Raw genomic sequence first — 18,445 nt, forward strand, 5'->3', positions numbered from 1 at the left:
AGCCTTCTCCACCCTTGTTTTAATCACTGGCACTGTACTTGTGTGCCAAAATGCAGCATTTTAATTGTTTGACTATTCTCCAGGACTTGCCAGTGTCCCCTGGAAAACATTAGTACACAGCTTATTAAGAATATGTACTTCTTTCAGTTCCAAAGCACTAGTAGGAGACACAACACAAGGCAAATACATAGAAGGGATCTGTTGTAAAAACCCATCACTGGAACAACAAACTTTAAGGAAAAGGGTGGGATGCAACCTGTCAATGACCAGCCACTAACCAAATCCTATGTTTTCTCCTCCCACACAGAAAGGGTAGGAATGATGAAGTGCCAGAGTAGAGAAAATGGATAAAGAATCCAAAATGAATATACACACTTCACTGGGACACCAGCACTTGTATTTTTCTTTTCTTAAGAACTGAATTGGTGGAGTCTGGCAGCCCTTGTTGGTCCTTGAGGAAGCTGTTATTGTAGCAATATCTACCACTACTGAAAAGGTTTGACCTAGGTTGCTGGTCCAGGTGGTTTCCTTGCCAGGTGACTGCTGGTTTTTGCTCTGTTGAATGTTGCCCTATTTTTCAGCCTTCTGAATTGTTTTTAAATTCTTGTATTGGAGTTCTCACGAATGAAACATAAACAAAGTAAATTGTTTTCACATTCCTCTCTGTAATGGACTGCTGGTTTAACCAATGGGGTCAGAAGGGTGTTCCTCTTGTCCCACAATCCCTTAACCAAATCCCAAAAACTATGTAAGTTAAAATTCCCAAAATAAAGTCCTTCTTTTTCTCACTCTCATGCGAATTAATAAGTATTTTTCTTTTGTGTCCTGCTTGCAACAGTTGAATCTAGTCATGATAGAGACGTACCAATGTTTCTGCTCAGCTGCATTCAAGGAGACCTCTCAATATTTGAGAGGTCTGGAATAGTTAAATATGAGGCAAAAGATAAAGTGGCTAAGATACCAATTAGAAAAAGTGACGCACATAATAATTAGCTGTAAAGAACAGCACAGGAAAAAACACAGCCTGCTACATTCATTAAGACCATGCTAAAAGGAGAATAGTATCAGTTTTCAAGTCAAATAAAGAGGTTGACTTTTCTTTTAAATTCTCTTTACAGCCCACATCAGGGCTCTGGCTTATTAAGTCATAAAATTTCACATATGATTCCTGAAGTGGGGCTATTTTACTTAATTCAAGAACTTTTCTTCAGTAGCTGTTTCTGGTGGATGGATTTTCATTTTACACAGAATTTGCTAATGTTCTGCATGTTAAAGAGTTGCAGAGAGTTTACACCATCATCTTTAGCCATATCTGGCTGTGCAGCAGCTCTATCTAAATTCTGTCCACAGGCCTCACATATATCACACACACCTTTCAGCTCACACACATTGAATTGTGACACAGAATCACCCCAATGCCATTTCTGCACAGATTAAACTAAATGAAGATGTGTGCTGCAGTACAGTACACTGATGCATTGAGGGAACACTTTAGGACACCCCCGTGCAAGGAAAACTAGGTCTTGGAAAAGATGATTGCAAGTCTTGATGCAAGATCATTATTAGGCAAACTCAATTCCAGGATACATCAGATTAAGTCAGACATAAGGAAACATCCAAGTAACTGGACTGGGCATAACCAGGACTCCTCTGGAACATCCCATATGCAAATCTGTTTGTGGATGATTTAAAACAGATGAGGAGGAAGGGTGCCAAAACAAAAAGGAAATCGATTTCCAATCTTAACACAGGAGACCAAGGAGAGTCTATATAGGCCCACAAATGCAGGCCAAGAAAAGATACCACTTCTCTCTTTAAATAAATCATAACAGATTAAAAAGTAGGAAAGAATAACTAATGTAGCAGGCAATACTGACATCAGAACAAACTTGTCTGGGACTACATTTACTCTGTCTATTAGCAAGCATTGAATAAGATGGTCTGGAAAGAGCCTTCAAGATGGAGAAAATCCTATCTGTGTTTAAGCTTCAATTTCTTCACAAAGGGGATTAAACTCCACTGCCTTTCTAGTGTCAAGGGTCTGGCCTCAATATCCCAAGCCTGTGCCTCCTAGGCCTGTGCTCCCATGAAGCAGGGGGTTTGGCTGGTTTGTTCCCACCAGGGCAGCTGGAGGCACTACCAAGCCACCACCAGCACTTGGGCCCACTTATAGGGAAATATTCCAGCTTTCACCTACGTTCAGCCCAAGTGACTCACAGCCAGTTATTACGAATGTACGGAGGAAGGGACGCGCTGTTCAGAGCAAAGCACAGATGCTGCTGCCATCGACGAGATGAAGTCGCACAAACAGGACCAGCCACGTGACAGATCAGAACCATGCACGACACTTCTGTCTTTTTAAGCTAAAGGACCTGTTAAGAGTATAAACATTACCAAACTACAACCCAGCAACCCCCAGAAGAGATGGCAGGTTACTCAAAGTGTGAAAGATGGAAAAGAACCAATAAAGCCACACAAGGAACTGCAAAACTACAAAGCATTCATTACCTCCCTCTTACCCTTCCTGTTGCTGGATACTGGTCTGATTAAAATCAGTGACTAACCATTTCCTATGCCTTTTTCTAAGAAACCACCATTTTTGAAGCTAGGGCTGTTTTCCTTCTACCAGAATCTGATTCAAGCTTGATGCAATCTTGCCAGCCAAATTTCCTTGCTGTGTCTGAAGTCAGCTCACTGCACAGCGAATTCAAAACAGCTATGAATTGCGCACCACAAATGCCATTCTGAAAATGTCATAACTAAGTAATACATACTAAAAGTCTGGGATGCAGAAATCATATGTAAAGCCTGGCAGTAAAATCCAGAACAGCTACAGATGTTGAAATTGGTGAAGAATCCTGGAACACAGCATTGAGGCTTTTCAATGATTCCAGGTTTTTTTGCCCTCTCGCAGCTAAATAAGAAGGTGAAAAGACAGCATCTGATAAAGTACATGAGCACCAACTCACAAAAGAAGTGATCCAAATAAACAGCTTTCATTTTCATTTCCCAGTTCTGTAGCCCTCAACTAGGATACACACCAGCAAACCTTATGCTGAGCTCATTTCTGAGCCTAAGGGTCTGTCAGAGTTTTACATTGCAATGACAGATGCACATGGTTAAGCACAAGACCTGTCTGAATTTCCAGCACAGGAAACAGCGTTTGCTCTATGTGCCACATAAAGCATGTGTTATGGTCTTCTGCAGAAGTGGGCATGTGCCCTTCGCTCTCTGCTAACTTCTGAAGTGGCCAGCACATCAGTGTTGCTGAAAGGGAACATCCTTCATTTAGGGAAAGCACCGTGACTGTTCCAGTATGAGAAACACCAGAGAAGATCCAGCGGGGGGAAGAAAAAAAAAAGAAGAAAAAAAACCCAAAAATCCAAACCAAATCCAAGAACAGTCTCATCTCAGCTTGCAAACTCACACACAGAGACCAGGCACGGTCTGGTATTTAAAGAGCCAATTCTGGGGCCTGCAGCTAGAGATGAGAATTTCATTCCTGACCACAGGCATCCTAAATTCCTATTAATGGGATTAGTCTTAAATTCTTCTAAAGAAACATCCTTTCCCTTCCTCTTGCTCTCCCCTCCCATCTCCTTCTTCACACTACCATCTCCCAGCGAGCCAGATGGCAACTCAAGTTTTTCCATCTGGTGAACTACGCTGCCACATAGGAAGGAGGAGGCTGCCCTTTCAGAGGAGGTGGAGGCAGAATCAGCACCTCTGGTCAATACAAAGGCTGCTTGCCTTGCTACAAATGGACAGACAAGCAAAAAGTATCTGGTGAAGCCACTAAAACAGACAAGGAACATCTGCAAAGATAGCTACAATGTCGTCCTTTTACTGCCCCTTCCACACTTCAGATCGTGTATGCTAATTCATAGCATATATATAGAGAGAGGTTGTATTTTCATATTTAAAATAAAAAGAAGGTTTAAAGCCCAAGTCACTTTTTAAGTAATGCAACAATTTCAAAGGCACATTCACAGAGCTACTAGGCTGCAAAGATTGGAGTTACCTTAGAAGGTGACAAAATAGGAAGATAGGAAGAACAAATTTGCACAAAATAATGTGTCTCTTTTTTTGCTCCTGACATTTCAGACAGAATTAAGGATGCAAAACCTCTCAAAATTCCACAAATTACTAAATGAGATAAGCAAGTAATTAACCTGCAAAAAAACAAATATCATGCAATTACTATGCTTATAAGAGGAACATTGAAACCAACTTTCGCACACTTAGGCTGGTTTGTACATACCTGCAGCTTCCTTTTCTTTCTTGAAAGACTTCCAGTCCAGTCACTGATGCGTCGCATTCGGTTCTTTAATGTATCCTTCTTGGATGCATCCTCACCGAGGGGCTTAGACTTTCTGCATGGGAGGGTGTAGGAGGTGTAATGTGCAGGACTTCCCTGCTCTACCCTGGAGGGAACATCAATGTCTGAGGCAAATGAGACACGGTTGCTTAGGCTACCAGGAGTGTCAATATACTCATCAGACAGCCTGATCCCAGGTGGAGGAGTGCTTTCCAAATTTATATCCTTATAGAGATCTCGGAGTGAGGAAAGAGATGAACTTTGGTTGAATGTCTTTTTGTTGTCGCCTGCTGGGAAACTGGCATGAAGGCTTGTATCTGGAGTGCTCCTGGTCAAGTAGGAGCCATCCAGCTCATTGATATCCCCAGCATTTCCCCAGAGAGAGTCATACCATGAAGACTCAGAGCTGAGGGAGCTTCCTTTACTGGACCGAAGCCTTGAATCAGTAGGTGACAGACGATGGCTTGAGGAACAGTCTGCACTGGAGTTCCTCCTGACATCAAGCAGGTTATTTGGCTTAGATTCCAAGGCAGGGGAATACCTCAGCAACTGCACTGGCCCACTGGATTCCTCAGCTGGTACCTTGCTGTTGTTGCTGTTGTGGAACTCGACCCTCAAGCAACCATCCAGCTTCCCCAGAGTTTTAATGAGAACTTTTGGACTCCTCCTGTCCTGTGATGGGGAGGTTGATGCAAGACTCTCATTCTTTCCATAGCAATTTAAAATGTGGCCATTGCATTCTCGGGAGGCAACATGATTACTTCCAGCTTGGAGGCCAATATAGTGGAACCTATTCTCCGGCAAAAACATTGCGTTGTTCCCTTGGCAGTAGTCCCCTGAGGCATTTGTCCTGTGTTTGGCATGGACACTGCTTTTGGAGACCTTCATCACAGTGTCACCAAGTCTAGAGGAATAAGGCTGACTACTCTTGAAGTGTGAAAGGCAGCTTCTGGCAAGAGACCTTGACTTGTAGTTTGAGCCGCTGCTGGTATGTCCCCATCCATGCATAGAGCAAGACTTTTCATCTTTAGCATGAATGCTGCGAATTTTCAGGGAGCAAGGCTTCTGCTTGGCACCAGCTGTAGTAGCAGTATGATTTTTTGACCCCTGAAGACTGTATTGGCTTTCTGAATTCCCCATTTTCCACTAAATTAAGAAGCGTTTTATTAGAAACAATGGCTAAAAGATAGAGCAAAAAGTAACAGGCCATTTTTACCCTCCACACAGGAAAACGCCTATTTAAAAAATGATATGAAACAATTGTTTCAAAAAAAGCCATTAAATAGTCATGTACAACATTAAATTAATAACTGAACTTATTTTAGGGGCAAGCTAGGAAAGGCTATTTTCTCTGTGGTTCATTACCCCTGTTATAAAGCTGGAATCTAACTCCATTGAAATCATGTCAACACCATCCTCCACCCACACCCTTGGCAACATCCTTTTCTTATAACTTACAAAATCTCTGGCTCCCAAGAACAATGGCATAATGAAAGGGAGACAGCAAGATAATCATAACTTAGATGTAAAGTGAACTGTACTTTCAGAAAAATCCCTTCTGCCAGCAGACAAGCCCACTGCAGTTTCAGCTTGACTGATTTCTGTGCAACCAAGTGTTGCCTCAATAAAACGTTCAGTAAACTCCAGCTATGTGTTTAAATGAAGCTAACCTAGGAGAAAGGAAAAAAAACCCCATGCCAAAAAATCAGACAAAAAATAACTTGGTTAGCAAACAGCCTCATCTTCCACTACAGCACAAAACTGCATTATGTTCTTTCGGCACAGCACAGTTCAATAGTTTGCTTGGTAAAATGCTCTTCAGTTTTTCAGTGTTTGAAGTGAGCAGTTAAATTGCCCCACTGAGGTGACTGAAGATTTCAAACCTACATAAACTGCACTCCAAAGAAAAAAAGACACTTCTTTTTGTTACTCAGAATGAATCTCCAGTGTTTGTAATGTACAGAAACAACACCAAAATGCCTTTTTCCATTGGCACTGTGCTTCTTTACACATCGGATCTCAGACTATCACCCAGAGGAGGATGCACTGCTGCCTCATTAAAGAATTGTCAGAATAAGCCACAGTGAAACCATAATCTTATCTTTTAGAGTTTCTATGTTTTAGCATCCCTACTTCAAGCCCTTATCACTTTCAGATTAAAAGTATAGTATAAAAGAAAGGGCAAACCTGTAGGAACACTCTCAAATATGGGCACGGTTAGCAGTCAACATGCTTTGCATTGTCTTCGTGGTCAGCCACTATGCTTGCCAAAACCAGAATGGAGTTGCACACAGCCTTCCTAGAAAACATCAAAAAGACAAAAAAAGGGTTTTCAGTCAAATACAACTGGCACTTTACTCCAACTGTATGTAAAATGAATAAAAAAATCAAAACTTACAAATAAAGAGAAGTTTGATGAAAGAGATTCCTGGACTTTAGACATACATTTTTATAAGCATACTTAAACAATTGACATTGAATTAGTAGAAAAAAGTCATTGAGTAAATGTTTCATTTTCTCTCCTCTTTGTTTGCCTTTCCTCTCACTGATGAGTTAGGACAAACTTTCATCCCTTTCCAGTTTTCCTTTGGGAGGACCAATTACAGTTCACAGTATTGTGCAGTGGTCCACTAAATGTGGACCAGACTTATCACAGCCATGTCCCACAGCATCTGTTTATCTTTCCCCACGCCTGGATTCCAACCACGACCTTTGCAGTGAAAGGCCACCATGAAATTCACTCCAGCAGCCACCCAGTAACCTCCCTCTTTAGGTTTGTTCTGATTTTAAGTTAATCAGCTAGTAAAACAACAACAACAAAAAAAAAGGCTGCACCAAGTATTGCACAAACCCAGAGGTAACAAGACCCAAGCTCTTCCTAATCCTCTGAAAGTACTGGCTTTTCACTTAGCACACAAAGATCGCAAATCAAAGCAAAAGGACCAAATCTGGATCTCATAGAGCACACCAGCACTTTAGGGATTGAAACACTCCATAGAAAAGAAGCAGCACAAGATGTTAGACTAAGTTTTGGAACACACAGTTAAGTTAGAAACCCTTCTTAACACACCACCACCACAATTTTTCCTGTCTGCCTAAATTCCATGGCTACTGTTCATAATTTTCAACTGAATAGCTACTTGATTTAAACATGCTGGGTTTTGCTCTCATTGACTTTTTTGTGGCTATTTACTGTATAAGAACCTTGAAAGAGTTTGAACTAACTCATTAGTATGTAGCTAACCTTACCAAAAACAAAGGTAAAGGTTGCCAAGTAGAACTAAAAACAATCTTAACAGCACACCTAGAAAAATGTTAGCAAATAAATCACTTAGAAGAGACAGATCATGATAGAGATACTAAAGACGTATAAACATGAATTAATGCCTTTTATCACAAAGATATCTGATAAAACAGATATGCGACAGAAATTTCATCTTACACTCAAAGAAGAAAAAATCTGTAATTTTCTTACTCTCTCTAACAATTTGGAAGTTTGCTATTTATGATACCCTTGCCTGTGCAGGTTTTGCCTATGCTGCTAAGCACTCTCCTCAATGCAAACAGTTTTTAAAGTGTCATAGGCAACTTGGATTGAACAAAAAGACTATTGATTTGAGGTTAGCAGAAGACAACATGCAAACTTCCTAAGCTCCAAGCTCCTGAACAAACTGCCAACACCCAGCAGTATTCTCTTCCTATATCCAAGAAGCACAGACCACAAACAAACAACGAGTTTACATTCAGAATTCCTCATGTGGGAGCAAAAAGTACATTCAACAAGAGAGCTTTGGGGAGCTTATATCTATTCATAAGGAAACACTGAACTCAATTTGTCTAAAGAAACAGGCAAAAAGACCATCTGGTCTCCATAGCGATTGTGCAATGGTTAGGTAATCCTTTTAACAGAGTAGGTAGTGAGCAAGCTGCTGTCAGGAACCTCAAAAGACAGACATTCAATTCATCAAGGCTTGAGCCGTGGCTACCAGGGTCCATTGTACATGTCTCCAACACACAGGCCACACAATGGGTGAGGGAATAAATTTATTTCAGGGTACAGTGTCTACAAAACATTGTCTCAGTCTGTGCAGGAATCAGTCTGCACTACAGCAGAACAGTCAATAAATTCCATAGAAATAGCCCCAAGGGATTTTTCTCAGCATCCCAGCCATTCAGAAAACTATGACAGGCTCAACATCTGTGCTACTGCTGCAATAACTTAGCGGGGCATCTCTGAGGCTGCATAAAGACCATCACCCTAGAAATCAGCTGTCATGCCTTTCTCTTGCCTCACACTTGTGTGGAGCAATTTCATTTCTGTTACTTCCAATTAGTAAAGGAAGAGCAGAGTCAGCTTTTACCCAAAGGCTGCATGATACAGGGTGGTGGTCCTGGACAAACTCTGGCTGTGCTCACTCCAAACACTCAAGTTTTACACTATTTAATCTGTGGAAGTCCTGGAAATTACAGTGCAGGGGACAGAGTTCAGCTTCAGCTGGATTTCTCACAGCTATCCACTGCTGCAGAAGACATGCTTCTTTCATTTCCTATGCAGAGAGATGAATAGTTCTTGTGAGCAAAACCAGTTTCTATGAATATTTTCAGCAATTATAATCAGTGTAATTAGAAAGCAGCTCACCGTGCCTGAAGATGACTATTAAGAGTTTATTTACTTTCAATTATAACCACATTCCCTAAAAAAGAAGTTTTCAATCTTCACCCTGGTTCCCCTTGACACATTCAAAAAAAGCCAGCTATGCAAACATACTAATCCGGGAACCCCACCATCCCCACCACACCCAAACATTAGCACCAGTCATAACCCTAGAGCTAAAAATGTATTTCCCCACCTTGGGGCTTCTCCACATAAACTTCTGCTAGACCTTTTTCACTTCACAACACAAATACACAAGCTCAGGAGCTGTTTTGGAGAAGCTCCTGCCACCTCAATTCCCTTATTATTACCACCACAGTTGGACTGTTTTACTAATGCTAGAGGAGAAAATTACTTTCTTTAAGATGAACACAAGTACAAGTAGTGCTCAGCAACTGCAGGGGTGCTTTTCTCTCCAGTTTTAATCTTTCAGAGGTTTCCAAACTTGACTCACTAACCATATTTCAAGCAAAACTGAATCATAATAATAATTTCCCAGTACTAGGTTTGCTTATGTGATATAACAAGGAATTATTGTGTTATGAATCGGTGGGAGATCTGAGTCAAGGGATGCAGGCTCTCATCTGCTATACCAGGAGCACATACCAAGCATGATTTTGCTACTGTCAGCCATCTGCTTCCCATACAGTCACTCTAACTGGGCTGATACTCTCTCAAGCTACAGGTCAGAAAATGGCAAGCTTCCAGAAAGGAATCCACCAGTAGGCTCACTGCTCCACAACCACAGTCAGCATCAGACAGTGGCCATAAAACACAAGGGGCTGTGGTAGCATCTTCCTAGGGAGTTCAGCAAATTTGCTTAACTGGGACTGTCTCTGTCCCACCACCTAGGATGCTGAAAGACCTCAACTAAAGTCAACCCTAGCAACATTAAACTTTAGTCTGAATCACAAAGTTAATCCTCCTGAGACAAACACATGTACTAAAGCTAAGCCTCTGATGTATTTTGATGCCTTTATTCCTCTGGGTGGCTGGTGAAAACAAATCTTCACTGGCAGATAAAAAATAAGTGGTCTACAAACCACTTACCTCTGCTGAAGCTTCTCCAAAAATCAACTGAAGAGCTACAGGGAAGTTGAGTTTCACTTCACTAAACATATCTGTGCCAGAGTGGCAAAAACAGTATAAAAATTAAAATAAAATAAAATAAAATAAAATAAAATAAAATATATAACAGTATATGGATGAGTGCAGATGAGGCTAATATCATACCATAAAATTGGCACCACTGAGTGCTCATTAAAAAATGCAGGAACTCATAAGAGTCTTCAGCGTTACCAAGAACAAAACTCTTCACTCACAGCAGAAGAGCCTAAATTTAAAACCTCCTCTCATTAAGAAGGAAAAAGCATTTAAAAGGAGAGATAGGGTAAGACCTAAAGCTAGCTGTCTCATCCCTATACAAAAAGATCCTACATAGAATCACAGAATCCTTAAGGTTGGAAACTGTCTCTAAGATCATCTTAACCCAACACTGCCAAGCTCACCACTTATCCACAGTGTCACATTCATATGCCTTTTGAACCCTTCTAGGGATGGTGATTCCATCATTTACCTGGGCAGCCTATTCCAATGCCTGACCACTCTTTCCTGTGAAGATTTATTATTTTTTCAAATATCTAATATAAAGCTCCCACTGGCACAACTTGAGGCCATTTTCCTTGGTCCTGTCACTTGTTACCTGGGAGATGAGAGCAGCCTTCATCTTCTCAGTTCTTCACAATGACACAGCAGGATGCAGTTTTAATTTTTAAGAAAATCTTTCTTTGAGGAAAGGAAGAAATAAACTAACCAAGTATTTTATTTTTACTTATAGCTTAAGCAGCAAGCACATATCACAAACTCATGTCACGTTCTTCACTAACAGGAGGATTGTTACCTGTACCACTGCAGCTCCTTTCAAGACAGGATAGGACCAATCCTGGAATACCTGCCACTGAGCAGTCCCTCACAGCCACCTAACCAAGTATAAGCATTTGCCAAAGAAAGGCAGAGCTTCAACTCATTCTGCAGTGATAAAAGGTCTTATACAAAGCACCTTTGAGGGCAGAGTATATCCCATCAACTACTCTCTAGTGATGAAGCTAGAGGATTCACATGCTTTCTGCTTTACCCTCATTTCTACAAGGGCAGGTGAGGGCTCCCAGCCATGGAGTGGGACCAGCATGGTCACCTCTGGATGTGCACACAGAGTGGGGAGGCACAGAGAAGAGAAAAAGCAGCATCAAGGTCCTTACACAGGCTGTTGCTCTCAGTGCACAGCTCCTAAGTGCATCCCAGGAGACTGTGCACAATGGAGAATCTGAAACTATTTCAGAACAATAAAAAAACAAAACAGAAAATCACCTGATTTATAAGAAATGACCAATTTGTTTTCTTTTCTTTTAGCAGACCAAATTAGAAACATTGTAGGGTTTGATGTGCAGCAATTACACTGGTAGATTTATACATCAGGAAAAGCTTTTTGTGTTATTTTTTATTGGTTTGAATTGCCTGAGCAAATCTTGTATTTTCTTTCAAACAACTTTTACATCTTCTTTCACCTAACGGTTAAAACACTGTCCACTTCAAATGGCTTACAAAATCTTTGAGATTGCATATAATTAACTTCCAGATTTTAATGTATTAATAAGTTTTCCAAAGAATCGCTGTGCTTTGTGAATTTTTACATGGATACAGAATTACAGGTTTGAAGCTTTAATTAACTTTTAATCTACCTTGGTTTTTAATATGAAAGTAATACAGAATGCTAGAATGTGAACCTGCCCTCCCCTTCCTGCATGGCAATGTATGGACGGATATGTGAAATTAATGAGGGGGGCAGGTTAGCACAACACTGTAGCTGGATTAAATGTGGAGTTTCTTACTGGAAACAATTTACTGTATTTTTTCAAACTACGCACTTTGGTCACATGCTTCCACAAATCAGAAGCAGATTTCTTATTCCTGCAATCTCAATCACATTCCTATTATAAAAATATACCATAATAATTATGCCACGGTATTCTTGGCAGGATACTTTGCATTATATACCGCTGCATTCAAAGAATGAATAACCAAAACACCACAAGTATGCCTGTATTAAAAAAAAAAAAAAAAAGAAAGAAAAAAAAATACTATTTTGCCTTAAAAATTTAATTTGAAGCCAGAATTCCTCACTCACTCATTAGTCTCTGTAGAGTTCTAGTCTCCTGTATTAGGAACTGCTTGATAGCTTACACATCAAATTAAAGTCAACTGTTTTTCTCATTAAATGTAAGTAGCCTTTATGACCCCAGACACTTCATGTTGTGAATCATACCTACATTGCAGATGGACTTCTAATTTTACAGTTTAAGCAAGAAATGGACACTCTCCTTTTCTGGTTTCTTGTCTTAAAATAACAATAATTCCAATGGATCTACAGTGTTTCACATCTATATCACATCAGAATTAAACATCCCGTATTGGGCACATAAGCCCTTCTTTTGCTCAACCCATCACTCTAGGTCCAAGACACTGGCAGCTTTATTGAATTAGGCTTTATAGCTTTCAAGTTAGTGCAATAGGGAAGGCTGAATCAAGCCTGAAGATCCTTATCATATTACACCAGTGCTGATACAGTCTAAATCTCTAGGGACTTATTTTTCTTTGGCAGGAAAAACAAATTTCACCATTTGTAAATGTTATTGAATTTATACACAATGGCTAAAGTGCACATCCATTTAAATAAAAGCCATTAAGCTTGTTTTTTTTTTAAAAAAAAAAAAAGAACCCATCAGGAAAACCAGCTAACATCTTGGCTTAATGTGGTAGCTGCAGTAGTTAAAGAGTTGATATGTCTAAGGGTTTATTTCCTGCCCTCGGAGGGGAAATTAACTCAGTGATCTGAAAGACTTCCCCACCTACTTGGGTTGTAAGCACACTGTCAGGTCCTGGTGCAGAATTACACGGTACTTTCAGGGGTTGTCAAAGCCTGAGGCTGGGTGGGGAGGATGGTGCACCTGAAAAGAGCCAAGATACTCCAAGCAGGGGAGCCTGGGCTCCAGCACCGCTGCCCAGCACTTTGGATACCGAGTGCAATTTGCAGACTTTGCTAAAACAAACTTCTGAAGAGGTCTCTGCCTCAGCCATCTTTACTTATGGTAACACCAGGAGGGCAGGCTTGGGCTTTCTGGTCAAACTGGGATTCCCAATTCTCCACCAAGAACATTTGCCCTTCTCCTTTCCTGTCTGTTTCAGTACCAACCAGTTTGTGCTATCAAATACAGCCAGAGTCAGCAGGAAGCTATGAGGATATTCTCTCACACACATCCCCGCAAAACTGTAGGTGCCAAAACATCAGCTTTGGAGAAGACAGGATAAAGTTTATTTTTGGACTAGGACACAGCTCACAACACCATGAGCAGCCACAGAGACCCTACCAAAGAAGAGAAGCAAAGGGCAGAAATGAAGAATCCAAGGCATGAACCTTTACACATTCTGCCCACAAAGACTCTTTCTGGCATAACACATTCCAAGTCTATTGGAACAGCTCTTAACCCATGGCATGGGAGAAAAGCCTCCTTTAGGAACTGGCAGAACAGTGTGTTTCAGGCTGAGGGACAGGGGCTGGGGTGGCTGCAAAACTCCCTGTTTGTCACCTATTACACAGCCTGCTCCACACGCAGGAGGGGGAAGCCAGCCCACAACTGGCATAGTCTTTTCTACTTCTCAGTTTACACATTCATAAATACCTGGGAGTGTCAATTCCAAAGTAAATGCTTTCCAACCTTCAGCCCTGGGACCTCCTGAAGAGGACAGAAGATCTGGGAGTTAGACACCAAAAGTAAACTTGAGACACAGTCCCTTGGAAAATTGAAAGCAGACCTTGATTTTTGCATGCCAAGAGCTCTACAGCAGTAACACAGCTTTCCTGTGTTACTGCTGTACCCCTGTAGTACCAGCATGTTACTCACACATTAAAAGAACAAAAAGAGTACAATGAGGATTAGGTTTCCTCACTAAAAAAATTGCTTTGTAGCTTCACAGCTACAGACTGCCCTATTCAGAGTCCATCCTGCCATGATACATCGATACCCCTTTCCCACTGAAGGCGATCAGATAAAAAAATTCCAGCTCTTGCCTCTAAATTGTAACTTACTATACATTGTATAAGATTGTCAAATTATCCACCCTAAAGAAAAAGAGATGTATGATTTCCAGAATGAAGTCATCAGTGTACAAAATTAACTCAGTGACCACATCGGCAACAAGCACAAACAAAGTTGCAAACTCTGATTGCTTTGCAAAAACAATTAATCATCACTCTAAAAAAAAAAAAGAAAGAAAAAAAGGAAACCAATGGGGCAAAGGCACTTCTCCATTTTTGGGGCATTTTCCTCATTTTTATTTTGTCTGCCACGGAACATAGCATTTTCACTGTTTGTGTACAATTATGTATTAAAAATTTATGTATAAAGATTAAAACCTGTGCTGGAACTACCTCTGGCAGATGTAGAAATTTAGTTTTCTATACCATCCCATCTCAGCAGAGGTAGTAGTGTTGACTGGAACTTTTTCCTCTAACACTACACAAACATTACACCCTTGCTTGGGTACGCTATTTATTGTAAGTCACTCTAAGTCTTACTGAGAATAGATGGAATAATTTAAAAAAAAAAAAATCGGAGGGATTATTCAATTCACTGTATTGGAAGAATCACTTTAACATAACAGAAACCACAGCACCGTTAATCACACTTTCTCATGCTTTGCCTCGAAAAAGGAATCCAGCCTCATCATAGCAGAGACGTAAAATGATCCCAGCAGTGGCTTATTTAGCAATTCAGGCAATAGAGTTTGAGAGATGACCACCAAGAACTGTTTTCTGGAGGAAAACCATTCACCTTGGCAGCAGCCCCCCATGGCAGAGGCGGCAGAGGGGCTGCAAGTCCTGGCAATGCAGCAGCCCTCTCTGCCCTCCGCTTCAAAGGCTTCCCAAGTCCTTCCCCACTTTCCCTTCAGCGCTCCAGCTCTGTCCGGCAGCCGGAGAGCGGGGAACTGACTGCTGTCCCCCAGCATCTCCCTCCCGGTCCCCAGCCCCGCTTACCTTGCCCAGGGCGCTGCTCCCCGAGACTGCGGCGGGGAGAGGGACACGCAGACACAGCCTCTCCCTGCCCTGGGCATGCCAGGAAACTGTGCCTAACACTCCAGAGCGCACAGCCGCCGGGAACTAAAAACAGATCCTGCGCGAGGCTGGATGTATTTTTGTCTGCAGGCTACACACCCTCCTCCCGTTCAATTTTTTCCATTGGTGGAGCAGCAGGATGCAGGCTTAAGCAGAGGGTGGTTTTCCACGGGCCGGCCCGCCGCGATGCCGGGCAGCCGCCGGGGAATACACCGTGACTGAGCTCTTGTCTGACCCCGCATTCCTGAGCCTCCAGCCTGCTTCCACAGGAAAGCTGCTTGCAAATCTGCTGAATTGCAAGGCGTTTGCCTGCCTGAAGGTAGCTCCAGGGTCTCCTCCACTTTTCTTTTCCTCTTTTATTTTCTTTTTTTTTTTTTTTTTTTTTTTCCTTTTTTGTCTTTTGTGGTTTTTTCCCCCTCCGCCTTTTTTTTTTTTCCTTTTTTTTTTTTTTTTTTCTTTTTTTTTTTTTTTTTCCCTCTAAGCTTGTTAGTTGGGAGTAGGTAACCCTAACATCCTCGAGTGAGACACCCTGGCAAGAATGTAATTCCTCAAACCACAGCAGGAATGCTGTAGCCACGAAAACACACTCTTAGGAGCAGCTCCCAGTTGTGTTTAACAACTCTGCACAACAGCATTATGGATACAACCACAAACTCCAGCGCTGTCTTCCTTGAAACTTTCTTTTGTCAGACATTTATACTTTCCCGTGGAAAGAATTACCTTTCCAGTACATTTTTAATAACTGGTTTTTAATAACTGACCTTAGATAAAATATGTCTCTTAATATGCAAATGGCATCACCCAAGTTACAACATACAGAGCTAGGCTATTAATCCGTAGCTAGGTGCATGAACAATTGCTTTATTACCAGAAAAGCTCAAAACTTCATTGATTGCAGCAGCAGTTGGTGAACAAACTCGGCCAAAAAACAATGCCTTTATTCAAATATTCTAATAAAACTGCAGAGTTACATTCAAGTGCCAAGTGTGAAAATACAGCCAAGTTACACTGCAGATGACGTGTTCATTTGAAAAGAAATACATGAACACTATAATAAAAAGCATTAGCAACCCTCAAAAGCCCCAAATCAGTATGTAGGTCCACAAAAATGAAATAACGATTTGCACGGTAACAGAGGAATTGCCACCTAAAAGTGGACCCCTGTTTTACTGTGTCCATTATTGAGACTCATTATAGAGGAAGCTCCAGAACTCAGCAGCTTTGAAGTAATTTGGAACAAAATTCTATTTCCTTTCCAAAGCTCAGTTATAACTAACTCATCCACTGGAAAACAACTTGGATCTCTTCTCAAACTTCACAGGTTAACAATATTATCTTCTCATCATGGCAAAGGTCAAATCCTTCCTTGAATTCTACTGAACTCCATTAAGTTTTCCATGTGTGAGTTTCATAGGCCAGTTTTTGTAAAACCCGATAGAGCAGTACATGACTTATGCCCATACTCCTAAATTCTGCAACTGAAAATAGGTCTGTGGGCTTCACATCTGCTTGTTCTGGTAAAAACTTTTCCCTCTGTGCAAAGCAGACTATTATCTTCTTGATGGTCCTGGTACAGTTACATTCTTTTCACTTCACATTGCTGTGGTCCAATTATTTCACTAACAGGCCAAATCCAGGGATTAACATGGAAGGAAGGACAGCTCACGAGTCAAAGTACCAGCTCTCTCTCAGGAGAAACAGCTGGCCCCTGGTCCTATCCCCCTTCTCACACAGAGTACAGCATTTCCCCTTTGAGCCCATCTCTCAGGTCACTAATGAAACCATGTTCAAATGATTCCTGAGAATAAAATAAGGAATTACTTAGATAAAATTACTACCCAACCAGTCCAAAAGCCTTTCATCATCAGCTATTCTGTTGAATTTATCTGTCTTAAAAGATGAATGTTCAGAAGGCTAAATGCTATTCCCAAAGATGTCTCTCCAGCACCCTTTTAAAAAAAACTGATCATTCCTTAACTCAGTGAAATATACCTAGACCAATACAACCCAGGACCCAGCTGAATCACATGAATGCCTCACAATCTTTCAGTAACAGGTAATAAGGCTGTCCTTTCCCTTCCACTTCCATTTGCAGAGGGTTACCCACAAATGTCAATGTGTATTCCTGCTATTAGTGTAAAACACTCAATCCTGTACTTTCTTCTTCTTGAAGTTCACTGCAGGTGATCATTGCAGTCCTAGGGGTCATTCAGCTTACAACATTATTTCTAATCTACCTGTGTATTCATCATGCCTTCCACTTTTTATCAGCCTTTCCATCAATGTATTCCCTCTCTTTATGACAAGGCAATCAACATTCATTAAATTTGGTCTTAAGACTCCAGCTGATACCCCAAGTTCATTTTCAAATAGGTTTTATTTTCAAAATTTAACCTCCAGTATACCTAACTGATTACTTTCAGCACACAAACATTGCATGTGAAAGGCATACTTTTCTGACCTCTACTTGACTTACATGGTACAGTCTAGCTTGTGGGTTACAACATGAGGGTCCTTACTTATTACACTCCCAAAACTGACTCTCCACATCCACCTTGTCCCCCTTTTCTCACCTGCTGCCTTGCCATTATCAACTCGGGACAACCTCCAATTCTCTGGAGATCAACAAGGTGTAGGCAAGCCCCATGGTGAAAATAATAGATGAATCTCTTACTACTATGAGAAGTATTTATGCACCTCCCAATCTTCCACAAATGTATTATCATCACAACATTGCTGGGGAAGGGAAAGGTGTTAATGTCTTTATTTTCTAAAGAGCTGATAGGTCACACAGGAAATCAAGGGGTATTTCAGTACAGCAAGAGGAACCCCCCTAGCTTGTGCTAATCTATGTCTCTGGTAGTTTAATGGATCTTAATGTCTCTGTTTTGCAATAAAAACAAACTGCAGTTTGTGCAGAGAAGTCCATAATGGAAATAAAAACAAAGTTGTGTGTATTAATTTTGAGAATTCATTTTTCTCCATCTATAAAGATGTTTTAAAGCCACTTAATTTTATAGATGAAGAGAAATGAATCATCAAAATTAAAGACAGGTATTTAAACCTTTTATATAATTTTTACACTCCAAACTCTTAGATTTTACTTCAAAAGTTCTAAGACATCCCACAGTCACCAAAGATTTGTTTCCTTAGCAATAGAAATCCATTAAGAAAAAGATAGAAAAGGCACCTATCCCCAGCATTCATGCTGAGACAATGACATCTCTTTCCCTAAAATCAGCCTACTTTCATATACATATGCCATACCTATAAAATCTCTTTTCCTAGACACAGTCCAGTCTGT

At 40.9% G+C, this 18,445-nt stretch overlaps 1 protein-coding gene across 1 annotated transcript in view; it reads right to left on the reverse strand.

Annotated features, from left to right (window-relative positions):
• TIAM2 (TIAM Rac1 associated GEF 2) overlaps positions 1-18,445 on the reverse strand; it is a 139,917-nt gene that overhangs the window by 82,617 nt on the left and 38,855 nt on the right. Inside the window, exons 4-5 of the mRNA XM_083856087.1 lie at positions 6,506-6,617; positions 4,262-5,464 (exon numbers count right to left, since the gene is read on the reverse strand). Coding sequence (XP_083712213.1) covers positions 4,262-5,458 — 1,197 coding nt within the window. The 5' untranslated portion in view covers positions 5,459-5,464; positions 6,506-6,617. The remainder of the gene's footprint in view (positions 1-4,261; positions 5,465-6,505; positions 6,618-18,445) is intronic.

The sequence above is a fragment of the Zosterops lateralis genome (genome assembly GCF_965231275.1).
Source record: "Zosterops lateralis genome assembly, chromosome: 3".
NCBI lineage: Eukaryota > Metazoa > Chordata > Aves > Passeriformes > Zosteropidae > Zosterops > Zosterops lateralis.